Source organism: Gavia stellata, chromosome 11 (assembly GCF_030936135.1).
Source record: "Gavia stellata isolate bGavSte3 chromosome 11, bGavSte3.hap2, whole genome shotgun sequence".
Lineage (NCBI taxonomy): Eukaryota > Metazoa > Chordata > Aves > Gaviiformes > Gaviidae > Gavia > Gavia stellata.
Window position 1 is genome coordinate 30,235,234 of NC_082604.1, and position 22,456 is coordinate 30,257,689.

Consider the following 22,456-nt stretch of genomic DNA (forward strand, 5'->3'; position numbering starts at 1 on the left):
CATGATGGTAATTGGTGAGTGATCTCCCTATGTCCTTATCTCGACCTACGAGCCCTTTCCTCGTATTTTCTCTCTCCTGTCCAGCTGAGGAAGGGGAGTGAGTGAGCAGCTGTGTGGTGATTAGTCCGGCTGGGCTTAAACCACGACAACATCTTTCATTTATTCTTACCCTTGCACTTACAAGCCACCTCCAAGTTTCTCAATCAGATCATGTTGATTAGTGCTTTTAAACTCAGAAGTTAGCAATTTCAGCATTACTGTATTTTCTCCATTTTTCTATGGCAAATTTTTTCTAGTTATCCTCACCTACCTTAAATATGTCTGGGAAAACTGCCCAAATACAGAAAACAAGCATAATGACATTGCAAATTCAGTGGAGGTGTCCATAAAAATTAGTTGGTAGTGGTAGTCATTTGGTAAAATCATACATTAAGCTATAAAAGGCTGCAATTCAGCATAAAGGCATATCTCAAGAACAATTTGCTCGTACAGTTGTCTTCATGCAGCTCTGTTTTATGACTAACGATTTAATTCAAAAGGATCTTCAAACAATAAACCCCATTTTTTCCCCAGCCTGTTAGCAGCACAACCTAAAAATCAAAGGCCTGAAGTCGCTAACAGACACTTGTGACATGACTTAAGGCAGGGACTAAGAGCTTGGTAGTGGTGGAGCTGCCAGCATCCGCAGCCGGTGCCAGAGGGAGTGGAGGGAGCGCAGACGCCCGCACAAACACAGCACAAACACGGCAACATGCAGAAATGCCAACCGTCAGCACCTTACATTTCCAAGTGAACGCTTTTTCTTAGTGTTACAGCAAAAACTATTTCTCCAAGTAGCCTCAATTGTATACATTAACCTGCTTTCACTTCAAAATATTACAAAGACAGAAAAATCCACCAATTTATATGCATCAGCAGCAACTACAGACTTCTCATCAAGTTTAAGTTTTTAAAATTAGCATGGGCTATTCACTATTACTATGATATATTAATTAGGATAACACTCATAAAACCGCATAGCACAGCATGCATAAACAGGAAAAATTAATTCCTGCAGCAGTAAGATGTAATTTAACTTAGCCTGCTGCTTTGGGACTACTAAAACATATCTTTAGACCCCCAGGAAAAAGATCCCTTACTTTTCAGTGGCGCTTACAGCACTTGGTTCTGTACCAGATTTTCAAAATAGTCATTTATTTATGCTGCACTAGGAGTAAGACTGAGGATGACTTTAAAGCATCCATTGTTTTCCCCCTCTGAATTCACACAAAGAGATTTAAGGCAGTTAGTCTGGGCAGTCTTATTTTACTGGTGATGGAAAAGAGATGTACAGAATTAGAAAAGCACCAGTACCCATTTTGTAACTATATCCCCAAGTAATTCTCAAAAGAACTACTACAGGTGGTTATTTGTATTGTTTGGGATATTAACCACCAGTTTTAAATCAATACTGCTAAGTGTAACTTCAAAAAGATATGTTGAAATGAAGCATGTGAACTTTTCCTACACACACGCAAACCTTTTTCAGCCAAAACAACGTGTCATTGTTGGCCCGGGCCAACTTTGGTATGAGTTTTGACTGAATTGGTGAATGAACCATGAAGGTACAGGAGGCAGCGAGCACTGCAGTCCTGGAAGGAGCATCTTTGAACAGCAAACTCAAACGTGCTGCTGCAGAGGCACCGGGGGTTGAGCAGGACAGTGCACGAGCCCTCCTTGCCAAGGCCCGCGTTCAAAGCTGCGCTCGCCTCCCCATCAGAGGTCAGCAGGCGAGGTCACCTCCAGCAACACCTCAGCGCACGCATATCCCACCTCTTGCCACGTTTTCACAAGACAGACACATTTACGCGATCGTCTGTGGACAGATGCATCTTCCTCTGCCCATGGTTGGAGCCAGCCAGGAGCTACCTAGATGCAGCAGCCTGCTGTTGAGCGCCAGCTAACACACTCTGTTATCACAGCTACAGCTTGTGGCCAGCTCAGGACGTGGGCAGAACGAGCCTCTTGCCGCCAGCACCGGGCACACACACTCGTACGGCATCCAGAGCGGTGGAGGGATGGCAGTGCAGGCACCATGGCGTCAGCACCAGCAGGCAGACAGTGATGCGGGGAAGCTTATACAAACCCTCTCCCCAGACTGCCACGCTGCCCGTCTCCACAAGTGACAAAACCCACCCTGTCACTACCCTTGCACCTCCCCAAAATATCCGGCAGTCGCCTCTGCTTACCACAGGCTGCTGCGGTTGCATGGGCTGGAGACCAAGCGCCGGCTGCTGTCCCTGCTGCTGCCCCTGCTGCTGCTGCAACTGAAGGAAGATGGGCATTGAAACAACTGTGACATGACATGCACACTGCCTCAAGGGAACAACTACGAGCCAAGCCGTATGGCTTCTCATGACTGAATTCCAGCATAGGATCTGGGCTCGCTTACAGCATTGGGTACTGAGGGCCCCATTTGGGAGATAAGCCTCACAGCTCTCCACTGTCATCGACAGCCACACCGAGGCTGACAAGGAGCGCTGTTAATAGACAAAAAAATACTCAAAAGCTGGTATATTTAGTTTACTACGATGTCAAAATATCTAGATAAAATACATTATCATTCGCAAGAACTGGCATAGATAGCTATTGCATTAAAATGAAAACGTGAAAATAATTTCAAACAAAGGGCCATGGGAAGTTATTTTTAATGTTATTTACTTCCTCTGTGCCAAGCCCTACATATTTAGCTGATAAACTGATACTCACCTCCAAATTAAAAAATATATCATCAAATTACAGAATCACAGACTCACAGACTGACAGGGGTTGGAAGGGACCTCTGGAGATCATCTGGTCCAACCCCCCACTACAGCAGGTTCACCTACAGCAGTTGCACAGGAATGCGTCCCAGTGAGTTCTGAATATCTCCAGAGAAGGAGACTTCACAACCCCTCCGGGCAGCTGGTTCCAGTGCTCTGCCACCCTCAGAGGAAAGAAGTTCCTCCTCACGTTTAGACGGAACTTCCTATGACCAAGTTTGTACTTGTTACCTCTCGTCCTGTCACTGGGCACCACTGAAAAAAAGACTGGCCCCATCCTCCTGGCACCCACCCCTTAAGGATTTATAAGCATTGATAAGATCCCCCCCTCAGTCTTCTCTTCTCCAGACTAAAAAGACCCAAGTCCCTCAGCCTTTCTACATAAGAAAGATGTTCTAGTCTCGTAATCATCTTTGTAGCCCTTTGCTGTACCCTCTCCAGCAGCTCCCTGTCCTTCTTGAACCGGGGAGCCCAGAACTGGACAGTTAGAATTAGAATACAGGAAATACACCAGACAGGGAGCAAGCCCTTCGATTTAATTCTGGTACACATTGTAAGGCCAGATGGGGAGAGCACAACCACTGCTGTTGTCTCAGCACATTCAGCTAGCCCATTCTCAAATTTACCTTCTGCAAAGGCATTCTAAAATCTTGAAAAATGAAAGTACTGAATTTTACATGTATGTCCAGAGCTTTTTTTTTTGAAATCCCAAATGTAAACAATGAATTATTGCACTCAAGTAAAAGCCATTCGGGTTCACAGTGCCAGGCTCTGCTGCTTTAGACCTGAATACACATGCAAGCAAGTGTGTTGCCATCACCTCATACAGTGATGTTTACACTTCCTTCCTGCACTGAAATATCCCTGGCCTCTAGTGCAGCTGTGTCACTCACCTGGAAGAGTCTCTGCTGTCGCATCTGCTGCTGTCTCTGTCTCATTGGCTCCGGAGGCAGCTGTACCGAGTTCAGGGTCGGATGAGGACCTGCGGTCGATGCACTGTCCAGTCCCCCTCCAACCAGGGAATTCGGCTGCAAAGGCTGATGGCTGAATCTGATTGGGAAAAAAAATAATGGATTATACTTCATTTATAGACAGAGCACAAGTTAGTCTAGGAGTACTCAACTATAAGTTGCAACATTAGACTTCCATAGATTTAAAAGATGTTACATTTTACAGGAAGAATATATTTCCAAATATGAATGCTTTGAAAAATATTCCATAAAAGAAGCCATACCATACTATTGCCCAGTAACTGATGTAGGTAATAACATGTTCCTCTAAACAAGAACAGATCAAGCATGAGTTTCTACATTTCAAGCAAGAATTCCACGTAAGCGCTAAAACATTCTCCCAACCAAAAGATCTCATGGTTACATTACCATGAATTTTAAACTGATTATAAAGACTTTTTACTTTCAAAACTATTGCAAAAGCACACAAAGCAAGAAATACTTTCTTAGGATGTTACGGGAGTAATTAACGTTGACAAAGCTGAAAGATACACACGGGGAAAACATGTTAGCTAGCTCATAATTTAGCTTAGCTCTTTAAAACTCAGTAAAGACAAGGCAATTCAGGTTAGCAGCTTTATTCCTAATGCAAGGCACCTGTAGGTTTTCATACAAGGCTGTCAACCAAGTCAAGGCCAAACTTTTTGAAGAATCACAGAATCACTAAGGTTGGAAAAGACCTGTCAGATCATCAAGTCCAACCACAAGAAGTGCAAACATACCCAGAATTGAGCATTCTCTTAAGATATTCAGGCTTGCAAGAACTTAAATAAGATAAGGAACCAGTGATTATTGCAGAATAACATTCTGTAACATTCACAATTCCAGAAACACTGATTTCATTAAAAATAACAAGGGTTGAAAGAGAATTGCATAGCTACATACGTGACACTTTCACATTCTGCTTACAACAAGCAACTGATGAGCAAGGCATTTAAGTACACCTGAACTTAGCATCTAAAGGAGATCTTAGTTTTGGGATCAAATTAGAGCTGAAGCAGAGAAAGAAGAATATCTCTACTTGGTAACAGAGCTCATCGGTGGTACTCCAGGACAAATTACATAGGATCAGCGAGACAGGACTGAAGCTCTGCTGACGGGCCAGACCACCTTGTGATGACCAACATCTACGTACTCTCTGCTGTTTCAGTGAACCTGCGACCCACATATGGGGAGAGCGCTGCGCTGAGCTGCGCTGATACTGCATCCCAGCTATGGCTGGGCAGTGCACACAGAGACAGACCTTGCAAATTTTGATTGTTTTTTTTCCCCCCACTCCCTCTTTAATTTAAGGCTGCATTTTTTAGGAGTCACTCTACTGAACATGTCTATTTGAAACAGAATGGAAATTAAAAGTGGCAAAATTTCTGGATTCAGTTAAGAGCAGAGTTAGACATACCTATGCTAGAATGTTAGGAAAAAAACAAATCTGATTCAAGACCGTCATTGGCAACTCTGGTTTTCCACTCTGCTTACTCTGTAACAGTCCCCTTTACAGATTTCAGTCCTGCTTCATCTGCTTTCTATTTCATTACATTTCTTTACCAGTGAGTTTTTCCTGTTTCTCATAGGCACTGCAAGTCAGCTGTACTTGCCAAGTGAAGTCAATTTAGTGTATTCAGGCTTAAGCAAAATTCATTTGTCCACTGCTAGTTAAACTACCAAGTTGATCTTGTGTTTTCTTAACTACAGAATCTTTGGTAAACCTGGAATATTTATTAATGTTTAATACCACACACATGTTTGCATAATACGGCTATCATATCGGTGTATATGTATGGTGAAATAGGATCCAAAAGCCATCTTTACATTAACTTTTATGTTCTGTGAACACACAGGACAACTGGGCTACAACATGTGCCAAGACCAACTTAAAATAAAAATTAAATGAAGAAAAAAATAGGGGGAAATTGGAGAGAAAGGCAAATTTATTGCTAATTAGACCCAGGGGTAACCTCATTTTGACTAATACACTTTATTTTAAATAAAGCTTTAGACCTCTAAACAATGTTGCCATTAAAATCCTGCAATGTTACCAGCTATGAGAACTGCAGAAGCTCACCGCTGAGTGCCTGTCAAAGGCTGGATATACGCAGGAGCCTGCTGTTGAATATATCCGCTGGGCTGCTGTTGCATCTGCCGCAGCCTCTCCATCAGCGTGGGGCTGGAATGAGCTGCTGAATATGCTCGGGGGTTGTAGCTGGGGGAAAGCACTACGCCACCAGGCTGCTGCTGCTGCAAAGGCATCTGAGTGCTGTACATCGTGTATCCGTGAGGCATGCTCTGCAGGGAAAGCGGACAGAAGAGTAACTTCACTGCGCCCATATTTAAATTAGCTTAACTATAAAAGAAAGAGATGGCCTTTATCAAAGAGCCAAAGCCTGGACAACCAGAGGCGAGTCAGTGAGACACAGTGCTGTACCCACGCACTGACCTGTGAGCTCCCCACACTGGTTGTACCCCACTTCTGTTTGAGGGTTCAGGCAGCTGCAACGTGGTCACACACAGCAGGACGGAACATGCCCTGTGCCACCCCTCCCTGAGAGGCACTGAGCAAGAGCGGGGCTCTGCTCCACCTCTCTCTTTTCTTTGTTCCCCCCCCCCCCCCAAAACCCCAAGTACCAGAATGACCATGACATGACAAAGGCTCATTTTAGAGAGGTACTGGTATTGCTATCTCACCAAAAGTTGGCCAGATTTCAGACACAATGCCGAAATACGCTTGCCGTTACTAGCAACAACATTAGGAAAAACTGTGAAGTGACCATGTTAAAAGCGTTTACAAGCTAAGACCGCAAGCATCCTAGAAGGAGGCCTCACCGTTACACTAGGGAACACACCCGAGGCAAGTCCCAAGCACAGAAAAGCAGGCTGGGAGGTAACTGAGCTTGAGCTCCGTTTAAAAGCATTATTATGCAGACGATCCACCGGAGCAGCGCAGTACCTGTGCCTGCTGTAACCCTGGGTACTGTGGAAGCTGAGACGGGGGTCGAACTTGCGGAGTGAAAATAGCAGTTTGATCCACCGGCTGACCCTGAAAGACACATCACCCATCAGATACGGCCTCCAGACCCCAAACAAGCGGCTGTCCAGTTCTGGACATGAACCCCACCAAGTTGTGTCCTACAGAGTCATGGAGAGATCTGACCATTTCCTTCAAGACAGACCATTGCTCGATTCCACACTGCTGAACTGTATTTACTCATAGGTAGATGGAAGAATTGACTTTTGTTTGATTTCTGACACTACTCTAACACTGCAGCAGTGAAGAAGCAGCCACTTACTGAACAGAGGTCTTGCAGACAGCCTTTAAAAGTGGGCCTTTGCAAAGGATTAGAAAAAAGTAGTCTAGCTGTCTTGACAACAGTACATTAAATTGTAAAGGAAGCTTAGAGTGAATGATAATCTCTAGTATAAACACACAGTTGCTATCTTTCTCAGGCTACCTGATTATTAGCTTTCCCCCAGATGAAGCAGGCAAAATTCTGATTAGCAAATTTTACGATGACATACAAAATACCAATATGATAAATGGGTAACGCTAGCATCTCTAGCTCCCAACCAGCACAGCTTGGAAACACGCCCTGTATTTGTGATCCGCCGAGAGCCTAGTTTGTTCATTTCAAATTGCCTCAATATTTATGCCCAATTAATGGCAAATAATTTAAAGATTTCCAGTATAGCTGCATTAGTATGTTGTGAAGCACAAGAAAAGGGGAAAAAAATAAAATGTTAGACATAATTTCAGGACCAAGATTATAAAAAACTGGCAAGTGAGAATTTGCCAAGGATTAAGCCTGTGTGTTTTCTGTGTGATTGTGATGCTGCACTTGAAATGAAAACCATTCTACTCAAAAAAGCTCAGTGGCAGACATGAGCTGGAAGCAGCAATGCTCCTTTCATGTAGCTGCCCAGTTCATCACAAAAAAACAAACAGAAAATCCAAGTCCTCCAACAAAGCCTTTGCCATTTTAATCAGGATAGCCTTACAGAGATGTATTATAACTTAAGGCTAAAAGGGACTTTGATAACACACTGCAAGCAGCAACGTTACAATCAGGGCTACTAGGCGGAAAAGAAAATTTCACATGAGATATGGAACTCTCTCTCTTTGTCTGCTCCCATCCCTTTAGTGGTAACTGTACCAAACGTTAACACGTCTGTAAGCACAGCCGGCATTCCTGTAGCTCAGCCATTTTTTGGACTGGGTTTAAAAATATGTGCATCCTCATCAACAGACCTGGGAAACAAGCAGAGCTACCTGTTGTGAACAGGAATTGCAAAGGAAATTGGTACGGTACAGAGAAAGCGTTCCAGCTTCAACCGATCCAGCCCCAAGAGACATGAACCGCTGTGACCGGGGCTGGATTAACCACCCCGTGCTTTGGGTAGAGAACAGACAGAAGAGGTCAAGGGCAAGATGCAAAACCAGGGCAAAGCTACCACAGGGTGCCACAGGCTTGTCACACACTCATTTTTCATACCTTCCTTTCTTTTAAAAAAAAAAAAAAAGACTGACCTAGCTAGGCTCTGTGCCAGCCTCTGGAACCACCACTGAAGGGGTCCCTAAGGTGCAGACAAGACAGCCGGGAGCTCTGATACAAGAAGCTACACTAAGGAGGCAGAAGCTACGCTAAGGATTTGTTTTAAAAACAAGCCAATATCTCATGGAAAATTCTGAAAAACAAATTAGGGAGTATAGGAAGTGTGAAAAGAGTAACATCTATCAGTCCTGACAGAAGTTCAGGGTAGATTAAATTTATCTGGAAAAACATCTGCAAAATCAGATTAGGAGCTCTCAAAACAACAACCTGATAGGTGAGAAACTGAACCGCTGAACAGAACGTACATCTTGCAGACGGGATGCACATAAACCAGACATCAGCTGAGGATCACCTGGTATAGGGGAAAGGTACTCAAGTACTTAAGATTTTTCTTTTTTAAAACTGAGACAAAAGAAGAAAACCAAAAAGAGAATAATAATTTCTCCAAGCAAATGGCTTCTGAAACTTTTTCATAAGGTGCCAACCACAAGATAGATAAAGATGTAACTTGAATTCACCCAAAGGTGAAATCTGGTAAAACCATGACTGATTTCTAGAAAAACTGGTGCCTTAAGCTATTCCCCGCAGTAATGCAAACCAACTGGGGGGTTCTGCAGAAGCTGGTCCATAGAGCGGTGCTCCGTGTGCTATCCTTTTGTTTCTCTCCGTGACAGCTAACCCAATGTGCCCAAGAACAAAATTTGTCCCCTCGTGCCCATGCAGTGCAAACAGTGTCCCTCCAAAGTCAGTGGAAGTTTTATCAATGGAAATTGGATTAGGCCCTAATTCTGTAAGAAAATACTGAATAAGCAGCTGCATGATCCCAGCAAGACATGGTGGGCAGAGAGCCACAAGCGAGTTTTGTCCACCGACCGTTTCCCCACCATCTGAAGCGCACACAAAGCAGCGGAACTGGCAGGGTGTGAGACGCAAGAGCAGCATGCCTGTACTGAAGGCACCGCTGCCCAGGCCAGGCAAGCACCACAGACAAAACCAAACATGAAACATAAGCAAAAAGCTGTTTGTTAGGTAAGGGACAGATCAATTTATTCCACGGCAGCACATGGCCACCGAGCAAGCTCCCCTGTTGTGAGAGCGAGCTCTGCATTCCTGAGCAGCAGCAGCAGATGTTGCTAAATTCAAAGAGACTTCCCCCCCCAGGCATAATTTAGTAAAGAGTTAACTAAACATGCAAGCCAATTGCTGCAAGCCAGAACTGTGCATGCAGGTCAAACAAAACAAAACAAAAAAAAAAAAAAGGAGAAAAAACCCAAACACTTTCATTCAATGCTGATGTACTGTTACAGTAATAACCACTGTTCTCTTTGTTCTACTCGTACCTTAAATAGAAGCAAAACTTACTGCTTTTTCCTGTTAAGGTATGTGACCATAGTGTATGTAGAAGGAATTTTCTTTTCTAGGTAGTGCTGGGACTGGCAAAGGTGACTGTAGCAGCCACGGCACTGTAGGCTGATTTTGACCAAAATCTGACCAAATCTGACTTTGAAAGTAGGTAGTGAAACACTAATGCCTATTTAGATAAGATGATGATAGATTTGAGACACCTCACTGTATACCTGCTGCCTACCTAGGTGTGCCTAGTTAACTGCAAATATGGTGATTATACCCTGTTCTGACATGCTACGAGTAATAACAGGAATGATTGCACATATATAAAACAAGGACAACAGGGTAAGCAGCAAAGCCTTTTCAAAATACATTTTGCTTTGTCCTTCCAATTAGTGCTTTTAACAACATTGCAGTTTCCCTAAGACAGGATGAAAGTCCTGCGAACTAACTCTGAAACAGCTTTTCTAATTAATATCTGGAAAGCTTTCCAACACAGATATTAGGGATGAAACTTCGTGCCATCGTTGTTTTTCCCCAGAAACAACGGAATTTTATGAAACCTAATAATTAACAGGTAAATGCTAGCTGTTACTTGTTTTGGAAGTAACAAAATATAGTTATTCTAATAACCGCCCATCCTGCCATAGCTCCAGAACAGACCATCAGGAGTACACTGTCATGCTCAGGTGGAACAAGAAGTATTTTGGAAACTACAGCTCACGCGGCGCCAGGGGAGCTGACCCTCACTGCCTGAGCTGAGCGGCACAACTGCGTCCCACCGCAGGGGGAACAGGCCCACGCCAGGAACAGCTCCAAGCGCTGCCTGGGAAGCGCTGGTGGCACACGCTGGCCAAAAAAGACGTGGTCCATCCCTTACTGCTCATCTGATACAGCAGGCACTGCTGCCCCACCTTACATCATGTCCACAGTGGACAGCAGCAGAGAGGAGCAGACCCCGCCGCCAGCAGGGAGACGAGGGCAGAATGGGAACACACCAGCCATGCTTAGATGGACGTGACATCAGACATATATTGCAGCTACTCTAATCTTTCACAGCAAGAAGCACAACAGAAGAGGAAAAAATTGATCAATGATGCAGTTATTGGAAATATTTGTAAGAAAAAAAATATTCTATGTGTGCAAGTGTATTCACAGCCTTCCCACATGCAGCCACTGCGCTACCTAGGTGAGAGAAGTGCCAAAGCATACCATTCTCATCAAAAGCAAAGTGTGCAGCCTGTCTGTTGAAAGAAATGCATGTTTGTGCAAAAGAAAAAATAAAGAGAAGTTCACGGTCTCAGAGTGGTTACCATTATGTTGTCAAAGCCATCCTGAAGGGATACAGCAGTGCTACAGACATCCTAAAGGAAAAGGACAGGCGAGAAAATAGCAAACAGTACAAAGAATATACACAATTAGGCTCGGATTGGTAGTGGAGCAGTACAGCATCATTACAGAGCTCACCTGTATGTACTCAAAGAATGCTGGTGTTCAGGAACACTAACAAGGTCCTTTTAGGTAGTTTTTACGCTAATGAACCTCAGTACTTTTACGAAATTTATGAGCAGAAACTCTCAACGTGGAAAGGACTCCTTACCATCCACAGGAACCTATTAATTCTATACATAATGCTCAAAACTTTTTAACAAGTCATAGTTCTTAAAGACCTTGCACCATAGCTATTCGTTTTCAACAGCACAGCATGTATGGCACAGCACTAAAGAGCAGAGTCCTTCTGGACTGATTTTACAGAACTGTCCACACCAGTGTCAGTGATTTCAAGCTGAGTAGGCAATTTCATTCTGCAGCTGCAGAAGCATAAAAACCAAAGAAGAAACCTTCCTTGTTTAAGCTCTACCTAACAACATACAGCACATAGTAGCAATGCTTACAAATCATCTCGTTCCTGAATTTTCAGGCTTGTACACTGCCATAGCATTTCCTACTCTAAATCCAGGACTGCAGGAAGAACTACCACACGTTCCCCAGGGACGCATTTCGGAACTGGAGCACCATGCATGCAGCAGGCAGGTGTCCCGCTGGGGCAGCCCACAGTGCCAGGGAACACACAAAGCCCCAGTGCCACTGGGACCTCGGAGGGGTTTCTCTGGTGTCAGCATTGCCAGCACACGCTTAGACAACAAAGAGAGCAAACAGGACAGCCTGGTGAATTGTTCATTCATTTCATTACAGCCAAAGTTTTCAAGTATCAGGCTGAATGAATCTTCCCAAACGTCCAGTAAGGCAAAATACTAGAACCAGAGAGAAAACAATGTGTCCATCTGTGGTACTCCCCAGCACACCACAAAGGACCTGGCTGTGCATGCCACTGTGGGGAAGTAACTGGGAAACAAAGCCTGGGTTTGGATGGCTCTGGTTTGACTTGGTTTACATCAGCTTAACTTATACTGACTTATTGCTGAAATAAAAACATGGCTGATACGGAACTGCTGGCTGATGAACATGCAGCACATGTCATACGTTAGCTGAAATATGCATCTCAATCTACCCTGTGGAATCTGAGGGCAACTTTTACATTGTAAAAGTTTGATCCAAATTTTATGAAAAAGTTCATCGCAGACACCTTATTCATCTTATTTAGGCATGGATTCATGCCTTCACGGTACGTTTATTCTCCTTACTGACAACCTCTCTATGCAGCACTGTGTAGCAGAAGTTAGCTGTTGCTCTTAACACCTCAGATACTGTCCTTGTTTGAAACCAAAAGGGAAATGCAAACTCTTTTGTCCTTTAAATGTGACCATGTTAAACAACAGCATTTCTTAAATGTGAGAATAATGTGGTTTTTTAGATCTTCAATTATTACTCTTTGATCCACCTAGCCGTAAGTCGTGAGCATCATTTGTTTACTCAAGGCTCTTATTTAAGCCTGTATTCTATCATAGTAAATGAAAGCCAGTTGGAACTAACACTAAAATAGTGAGATATCGCCCCATGTAAGAAATACTACAGCGTTAACTGCAGAGCCCAGTACCCTAACGTTTAGGGTACCTAATCCTTAGTACCTCATAGTGCGTATAGGACACCAATGAAGGATCAAATATTCACTGTACCACTGATATTATAAAACACACAACCAGAGCTCTCGGGGGCTGCTTTGTTGCTTTTTTTTTTTTTTTTTTTTAAGGTAGAAGACAGCACACATACAGGGAAACCCTAGTTTAACAATTATGAACAGCCCCATATAAAATTATTGTAGCCCATCAGCAATTTAAACATTACAGAGGGCTTTGCATGCATCATAGCAGAGAGACTGAAAGAGGTATGAGAAGGCTAATGAGGGAGCTATAATGCAATAGAGACAGTGTGGGAGAAGTTATGAGGATACTTGCTGAAAATTTTGACTGTTTTGAGCAAAGAGGGCACATCACAGAGTTTGAAGGCAAGACAGCATACAGGCAATGTAATCGATACTGCAATGAGGGTAAGAATGGGTACGGAAGGACTTTAAAATAAAAGGTGAGAAGTCATTGATTTTACCACCAACTACTCTACGCATATTGCTGGTTATCTGGGATCCAAAACCCAATTTTCTATTCTTATGCCATCAGCGCAAAAGCAGCCTGTCTGTAGCCATATTCTGAAACTAGCTCAGGCTCCGAAGGGTGTTGTTGCACAATAGCCATGTGCAGTTTGGCACACAGCAGCTCAGCTGTACTCTGCAAAAATGTCAGGAGAAGAAGTACCAGCTATTTCTAGAGAACATGGGTGCCTGTGTGCGCACGTGTATGAAAATGGCTCCTGCTGGACTTCCTGGATTTTTAATTTTGAAGAGCATTGCTGTGCCTCTGTTGCTTACTTGTAGTTTGGTGGCACACAGCACCATGCAGTTCCACTATGAAAGCCTCTGTGACACAACAGGGACCAAGAATATCATCAAGTAGCAGAAACAAAACCTGATTTTATGAAACACAGGAAAAATAGAAGGGGCTAAGAGACCAAAGGCAAATGAAGTTTAAAAGCAGATGGCCCTGGTTAAGCAATATTTGGGGAATTACTGCAATTGTAAATATCAGCTGGCTCTCCACTCCGTAAGCCTACGCAGGGCAAGCAGCCTCAGCGGAAGGCAAAACCACTGTGTTGCTCTTCAGATTTGGGGGTTCGGACAAACCTGTTGGAGAGACCGTGACTGTGCTTGCTGCCTGAGGAGCCGCTGCTGCTGCTGCTCTTGCTGCAGGAGTTTCATCTGGAGCAACTGCTGCTGAGGCGCGATTGCATGGATAGAGGGGGTCTGCATCATGGTGCCAGAGCGCCGCTGCAGCATGTTCGACAGGGCTTGCTTCGTATTAGTTGGAACAAAAGAGCCTGTCGGATCCAGCCTGGAACCACCTAAAAACCACCCAAAACACAAATGCGTTCTCTGCCTTCCGTAAAAGCGTTGTTGGTACAGATCACTGCTAATTCATCAGCTCCTATTAGGTTAGCTCTACAATAACGATGATAAACTTATCTCTGTAAAGGCAGTGAACTGGATTAAACCAGATTACTGGCCTGAAAAATTAAATGGGCAACGTAACTTTGAAGACTACCACTTATAAATGAGAACAAAAATTTAAAAGACTATGGGCTGTTACATGTTCTACATCACATAAAACATTTGACTACTACTGAAAAACCAAAGTTGCATGTCAGATCAAAAGCATGATATGAATGGCTTATGACGTCAAGACAATTTTATCATGAGATGCACTCTATGCTATTTGATAAAAATCATGTACCTATCTATATGTTAGACTTATGAAGGTAATCTTATACATATTTTTTTAAAATCAGCATTTCCTTAACTTTGCAGCCACTGTCTGGTATTCTCTGAAGACTTTTACGCACTTAAATACAGATCTAGCTGTATTTGGAGCTTCAGAAAAAATATTTAAGATTTATAACGGGAACCAAACTTCTAAACTGCTCCTGCATAATATCTGAGAAGGACACAACAGTATTTCTCAAAACATCATGAACTGCTGCCCCCTAGAGCAAGTGAAATACCTATGTTAAACTGTGTACACATTAACTGGAAGAAACAGAACAAGCCTACCAACAATTAAGTACACATCACAAATCCTGAAAAAAGTGAGCCCATGGATTTATTTATTCCATCCAGCAGATGTTAAATTAGCCACCATGGTTCTTGGTATGAATCAAAGAAGAAATAACCCAAAGGTCATTTGTTCCTTTTAATCATCCCTCTCTGATTTCACTCCTCATTGAACTTCTACCAGCTTTCTTATACTATCACCACAGTTGGTCATTTTTGCTTATCTACCAAAAAAGTTTTATAGCTTAATAGAGACAGACCTACAACCAATAATAGAAAGCCCTTCAAAAAAACCAGCTAACTAAAGAATAAAATAAATGGCATTGTCAGCCACAGCCTGCTTCAGAGAAAGTTAGAAACAAAACGTGGCTATAAGAAGTCAATTTTTATCATACCTCAAATAATAAAGCGCCATGTCTGGGAATTCAAAGCTTACACATACCTGGTGGGAGGGGCTGGTTCTGCACAAAGAACCCAGGCTGCTGCAGCTGTCCCATGATGTTGTAACCCCACAAGGCAGACGGAGGATGGTGCATCATTTGAGAGGAAAGTGGAGAATAAGTGGGAGGCACTCTGTATAAGTTGTTCTGTGGATATTCCTTAAAATATACAGTAAAAGTGAATGTTACTGACATTCATACCTTACTAACTCATAAATAATGCCAATTTTCCTACTAAATTATTAAAGGACAGAGACAGTTGCCATTGTCGTTTGCAATGATGTAAAAAACAGATTAAGTCTCAGGCTGCCCACAGGTAATTAACACTAACAACTTCATAGACACACCATCCATTTTTACTTGCTTATTAGCAAGTATTTTCTGCAGGCTATAATTAGGTATAGCACAAGGGCAGCTTACTGTATCAGTATCTAAATAACAGGAGGAACTTAACTGAAACATCAAAAAGGCCAGAAAATTATCTTTAAATTACAGCTACTTAAAGCGCAACATATTGACAAACCAGTTGGATGCTGACAGAATACTATCATGTCTACAACATGTTCAACTACACTGGCTGTAGTGTGAAGAGGATGTAATCGCACAGAATGCTGCTACTGGGAACGTACGTTATTATTTGGGTGGTGCCAGGCATGTTTTTCAAACCCACGATCTATGTCCTTCTCCTGCTTAGGAACTCACACCTCAAAAACCATTAAAACCAAAAGAGAAAGTGTCTCAGAGATCAGAACAAACTGCACAGGAAAACAGTTTATATCTATGTGAAAGAGCTTCTTTCAAATTGGTTTCCTTTTGAACAAGACCTGGGTTTGAACCAGCGTGTTTTCTCTCAACATAATTTTGAACAGGAGGAATTTTAGAAATTGATACAAACAATAACAGCTGTACTTTACACCAAACACGAGAAGCATATACGGAACCCAAATAATATTTAGTAAGATCCAGTCTAGCATATTTTACATAGCACGTAAGGTCCTAAGCACAGTACATTCCTTTACACTGAGCTCTATTTGACAGAAATCCACCCTCCTTCTGACCATCTCCACTCACTCCCTTTATTAGGACCCACTCCTCCACATGCAGAACAATTTCTGAAGGTAGCTAAGACAGCACCATGCGACATCAGATGCTTTGGCGAGGTATTTCAAGTTTTGTATGGGGCACCAACTACTTACATCAGCCCTTGAGCTTGACTTTGACTTTCGCTTCCTGCCCTTTGTCTTCTTCTCGTCATCCGTGGCAAGTTTTCCCTGATCTGAGAGCTCTCCTGACTTTCTGTCTGGTTCCTGAGAGACAGGCGTGGTGGGCTCTTCCTCCTCCTCCTCTGGAGGAAGGGGCAAGGGCTCGAGGTAGTAACTCCGTGGCTTAGGTTTGGTGTGTGTGTGGTACAGGAGGAGATGCTGCTGCTCCTCATACTTTATCACTTTCCTGTCGACACGAACTGTACCAAACCATGCCCAGGAGAGAGGAGCAGGATTTTTGTGACCTTCAAACAAATCCCAAGGGGACACCTTCTGTTTTGTTGAAACCTGAAGACCCTGTTTCAGAATAAAAATGAAGTTGGTATTTTAAGGAAGTTGAACACTAGAGCTGGCAACTTGCTTTTGTACACCATTATTTGAGCCAGAAAAATGCAGTAAGGATTTTTCCCCCTCCACAAAATGCATACTGGTGGGATTTTAACCTCTATAGATAAAAGCAAAATTAGCATGCTTATAGCTATGCTAAAAATCTCAAGATCCATCTATCGTATTTGGAGGAGAAGTCAAAAATTGCTAATCTGAGAATACGCTTGCTAAAAGTTTACATATTCAAGCAAGGGGAGAAAGCCTAAGCACTGTATCACAAAAAAATTCCTACCCAGTCTGCAGAATAAAAAGCTCTATCCTAAGCTCTATCCTTCTCTTTTAAATAAATTAACTTTAAAAAATGATGTATCCCTTTGTATTCCCAAAAAATCCAAAACAACTAATACACTTCTCCCCCCTGCTTTTTTCCTCTCTCTTTTGTAAGCAGGATCATACCCTCCATCTTCCTCCCAGCAAGTAACAGGTCAAAACATTCCCAGGTCAAATGAGCTCTCAAATGTAGGATTCTGCTTGAAAAGCAAATACTTTTGTAAGAGCTTCTGCTGTTCAACTCCAAGTCAAATGTAATTTCCTTTTTGGCAACTTTTGTGGAGTTGGCTGATATCAGTCAAGACCCTATATTGCAAAATTGAGCAAGCTTATGTAAACATTCATGACATTAGCAGTTACAAATTGGCCATGTACTCTGTGGATTTAACAAGGAAGGGCACGCAGCAAACGTGATGACTGAATTTTAAATAAATCAGAAAGTGAAAGGTTAACCAAACTCTTGAATTTGTACGAGTGGCATAAAACTGTTCCCATTGAAGATGCATATATATCTAAAGCTCTGAGACTATCTGCAAGTATCAGTGAATCATCAGGGAGAGGAGGGTGGAATCACTGTCAGTGCTGCTGCAGGGGTGGTGACGTTGGTCCAAGTCACACGAGGCTGCTCGAACCTGTTCAGCTAGGGTTTCACAGCTCCCTGTGTGTCTCTAAACCCACTCCAGGTTTCACACTCTGCCTGAGAATTTTCACATGGCTCATGCAAACAAAAACTGTGCAAGAATATTTCGAACAGAAATAAAAATGGTCTGTCATTTACACCTGTTTTTAAAGGTATTATTCCACAAGCCCAGCATTGCTCACCTTCGGCATCACTGCTCATAGAAAGCCCACCTCTTTAGAAGAGACAGCATTGCTGTGGCTGAAGCTTTAGTAATGACTGAGAATGCATCAGAAAGCTGTATTATAGCAGAAGTACAATGCTTTTATGATACTGTATATAAATGCATGTACTGTACAAACTGTACCTGTTTGCTTGAATTTCCTACACTTCAAAAATCATGGAAAAACTGAGATGAAAACAAACATTTACTCTTGCCTGTTTCTTATCAATGGAGTCAAATCCTGCAATTTTGTTCCCCTTGGTGTCGATCAAGGATCCCATTGGCTCACAAGTAATAATATCACACGTCTGCTTTGGCAAAGGGAGCAGCTGGCGAACCCTGTCAATGCTTTCTGACCGCTTGTCTCCCAGCTCTTTCTAGAGAATAAATACATCAATCAGCCAAACAGAAAGGGGAGGGGGAAGGAAGAGAAACATTGCACTGCTTTCACTATTAGAAAATGTCCAGTCTCTGGATGAATCATTTCCTTGTACTTTTACTAAATTTAAACAAGTGGCTTTGCAAGGTTTTTTTGCTTGTTTCCTTGTTTGGGTTTTTTTTTAAGAATTTAAGTTATCTTTTCATCTCTTGTTTGAACAGAATGTAGAAAATATGTAATACAAATTAAATAGAAATTTAGTGTCTCAAACATGAATAAAAGTAACTAAGTGTCTTGCAGGGTCCATAACTGTAATGTGATACTAAGAAAATATTAGAAGCCTGTCCTCCCACCCCCACATTCCTGTATTGTTATTTTCTTCTTTTTCTCCTTGTTATCACTAGTGCTGTGTCAGTCTCTCCTCTCTTTCCGAGAGGCCTTCCCAGACCCTAGAAATGACAGGATTAAAAGACGAGCACAGAATGCAATTCAAAAGAAATGCTGAAAATGACAAGACATAACACTTACTTTTAATTTTTTCACTAAATTCATGTAAGCCCTCTTGTTTTCCTCAGGCCCTCCTTGGGAAGCGTTTGACAAGTCCGAGGCAAGCGTCCCGTTGATGAGGACGCCCAGCATATCGAGCACGGTTGTGAACAATTCGCTGAGAGTAAAGACAAGAATTACCCTGAGGAACTGCCGATTGCCAAGAGATCCAGGGACAGATACTCATGGCAAAGGCCACAGATGCAGGTCTTTTGACAAGCCGGGGTTTTCAGGGCTTTCTGCATACACACACATCTCAGCTTGCATGCATAAGCCCCAGTGTATACATGCAGGTGGACTGTCAAGACGTTCACACAAATCTTATTATAAACCCCAGCTCAGACAGCACGAACTGCTAACAGAGAGTCATTAGGAATTACAGGCTAGGAAAGCGCTCAGGTACATGCTTGTTAAGGAAGAGGGTAAATAGTGGCTCCAGTGCTTTCCAAAATAGAGATGCTCCCCAACCAAGACCAGCACTGAGCACCTAAGTTGCACTCAAGCAGTAATAGGATAATAGTAAGAAAAATATAACGGTAACATACATGCAATCTAAACTTAAAAGCACCAAGGACATGAATTAGCTTGTTTAAATAGCGCAGACATACTTGTTGGTCTGCATATCAACAGTTCCTGAAGTGATTATCTGGAGGAGCAGAAGTGCCCAGTCTGTGGTCCACTGGGTACTCCTCTGCACAGTATCGAACATGCCACCTACCTGCAAAATAATACAGCAGATAGCAAGGCTCTGCATATATCTCACAGATGAACGCTTCCCGTATCATATGTATTACTTATGAATGAAACTGCTATCCAGTCCCACGTGTCCTTGTCTGCTGAATGCCATCTTGAAGTGCTGACTTTAAATAACTTTTCCTCCCCACCCCATGCTCCCAGAAAAAAGCTTCTCCTAAGAAGGAACTACAGAAAGGCAAAATATTATTATAGTGCTTTTTCAGTTTCATATCTTCACTTTCATGTTTGATGCAACAAACTGGTTTGTTCTCAGAACTGAAAAGGTGTTGAATTAAAACTTTATAGTTAGCACTTTGCTCCCACACCTAAAAATTAGACAATCATGTCCAGCGCAAAGAGGAAAAAAAATCTGAAGAACAACAGAGCATTGATTGAAAATGAAAATTGCTAAATTATATATTTTACCCTATGAACAAGTTTTCACTATTTCTACCAGTACAGTATGATACTGTAAAACATGCCCTGGCTTTGAGAAGGAGCCATTTCACTAAAACACATCCTTCAAAGGACTGACTGCAATAACACAAGATACCTGCTCAGGTTGCAAGCCTGATTACCAAACTGGTCAGAATAGAGTCCAAACCCCAAATTTCAACAACGCTTCTAGCTAATGAAAGCACAGCTCAAGGCTTCAGACAGTGACAACCCTGTAAAAGAGAAAACACCTCCCTATCGCACAACAGGATGCCTAAGAGAGCTTACGTCAAAACGACGCTGCTCCTTACCGGTGCACGGCAGCCCAGGGTCTTCACACTCTACCATGATGCTACTGTCAACTTCGCTGTTTTGCACATTATCCCTGCACCCAATATCTGCATCAAATCATCTTTCCTGATGTTTCCCACTTCACAATTTTCCAAAAATAAATCTGCTTATTTTGTCATGTTTATAATCACTCTAAATCCCTTCACTGTTTGTGCTTGTAGTTGTTTCACTACACATAATTCCTCCCCATGCTTAAAGCTTATTTCAGGGTTGTGTCTTGCTCAATAAATACAGGGACTGTTTCAATTCCCAGTACCTGCTTTTAACTTCTAAACCTTGCTGAGTTTGTAGCTGAGAAGATTATTCCTTGAACTACATAAGTGGTTTATGGTTTACAAAAGGATAAAACCTTGCTGCTTTAATAATAAACCAAATATTACTCATATCAAGAGTTCTCCCAACCCATGACAAAGTGCACGTCTCCATGCTACTCAGTAGTAGGTGATAGCTGCTTTAAGTGCAGCCACAGAAACCCCAAAGCCAGTCACAGCTGGCCCAAGTCCCCTGGGTCTGAACCAGTGGCAGTGCAGGGCTGTGGTTACCCCTCTGGTTGCACAGCCACATCTGAGCAGCTTCCTAAGAGATGGAAAGAGAACAACGCCGTAGTGTTACTCCTACCTTGGTGCTCCCTCATTTGGCCTTGCATGTAGTCTCCACACACCTACTGCACTGTGCTAAACAAGCTGCGGTTGCCCTGATGGCTCGTACAGAGGTTTCAAGAGATGTGGGACATTGGAGAACTTAATGGAAACTTTCTAAGTTGATTAATACATGTATCCAAGTAGCAGCAACTGAAATTGCACATGCAAGTTAAATAGCCAAATGTTACATTCCCCGAGAGCTCTGAATGTCTCAACTATATTGACTGCCTAATTCGATAAAATCCTCGCTTGTTACATGGGGTAAACCATCAGTGGACAACGGCCTGGAATGTTCACAAAAAGATGACACATTTCTGAAGTCCCAGGGACACTGAAAGGAAGAAAGCAGCACAAAAATGAGACATGAATAAGGTACAGGCTGTCCTTCCCATTCATTTTATATGAATGATGTCTAAACATTATGGCCAGGAGGCGTCCGCTGAAACAAGAGAGAGAGGAAGAGCAGAGACAAACACCAACAGAGCAGACCCCTCCTTCTGTCAGGGCAGAGGGGGCACTAACAGCCCTTGCTGTCCCTACCCCCATCTCTGTCCCTGGCCCAGGAGCCCCAAGTCAGGAGCCTCAGCCTGTCCCCATGGCCCAGCCTGGCCATGCCAGGGCTGTGTCTGACCCTGGCTCCCCTTGCTGGGCCTGATCCTGAGCCCCCCTGTGGGGTGACGTCCTGGCGTGGCCTCAGCCCGTCCCCATCCCAGCGGAGGTGCTTGATGCTTGGGGCTGGGAGCTGCCAGCTCTCAGGGAGCCCCAGCCCTCACGGTGCCCTGACGCAGTGCTTCTTGCTCCTTATCACTTACTCCAGAGTAGCTGCTACATCTTTTTATAACATCAGGATAACCACATAAGGTCTGCTTACCAAGTTAAGACGAAGTTGTAGGGCTTCATGCATCATTTGCCTAGCTTTAACATCATCCTGGTACCGTTCTTCCCTCCAGTTACTAAGGATCTAAGAAAAAGCATTTGATCAAGGTTATTTTCTTCCTGTAAAGGAATGTTCTCCCTTTGAAGTTTAAGTATTTGTGGCCATTATCTATAAGGAATCATAAAAGATTATTAACCTTTTCATCCTCATGCCTGTTTAAGGCTTAGAGCAGATTAAGCAAACTAGTGGGGGAAAAAAATTAATTTGTAGAAGCTGATAATCTGCTATCAATTGTGTGACTAGATCATCCTATTCTAGCAAAAAGAAAATAAGCATCTTTGTTATGTATTTATTAAAAATACTGTTTCAAACACCCTATCTAACTGTTCACCACAGGTAAGTAAATAGATCTCTTGCACTGGATGCAGCTTCCCAACAGGATCTGGTGGGATCTCTGGATGAGAAATGACCAGAGCCTTAGGGAACCTGGACCAGCTGCATTTCAGGGGAGAACCCAGACAGCAAAAGAA

At 42.9% G+C, this 22,456-nt stretch overlaps 1 protein-coding gene across 1 annotated transcript in view; it reads right to left on the bottom strand.

The window, feature by feature from the left end:
* MED12L (mediator complex subunit 12L) overlaps nucleotides 1-22,456 on the bottom strand; it is a 155,016-nt gene that overhangs the window by 3,719 nt on the left and 128,841 nt on the right. The window contains exons 32-42 of the mRNA XM_059822799.1: nucleotides 21,921-22,010; nucleotides 19,496-19,605; nucleotides 18,870-19,005; nucleotides 18,178-18,339; nucleotides 16,398-16,760; nucleotides 15,204-15,360; nucleotides 13,838-14,055; nucleotides 6,756-6,845; nucleotides 5,874-6,094; nucleotides 3,695-3,851; nucleotides 2,229-2,306 (exon numbers count right to left, since the gene is read on the bottom strand). Coding sequence (XP_059678782.1) covers nucleotides 2,229-2,306; nucleotides 3,695-3,851; nucleotides 5,874-6,094; nucleotides 6,756-6,845; nucleotides 13,838-14,055; nucleotides 15,204-15,360; nucleotides 16,398-16,760; nucleotides 18,178-18,339; nucleotides 18,870-19,005; nucleotides 19,496-19,605; nucleotides 21,921-22,010 — 1,782 coding nt within the window. The remainder of the gene's footprint in view (nucleotides 1-2,228; nucleotides 2,307-3,694; nucleotides 3,852-5,873; nucleotides 6,095-6,755; nucleotides 6,846-13,837; nucleotides 14,056-15,203; nucleotides 15,361-16,397; nucleotides 16,761-18,177; nucleotides 18,340-18,869; nucleotides 19,006-19,495; nucleotides 19,606-21,920; nucleotides 22,011-22,456) is intronic.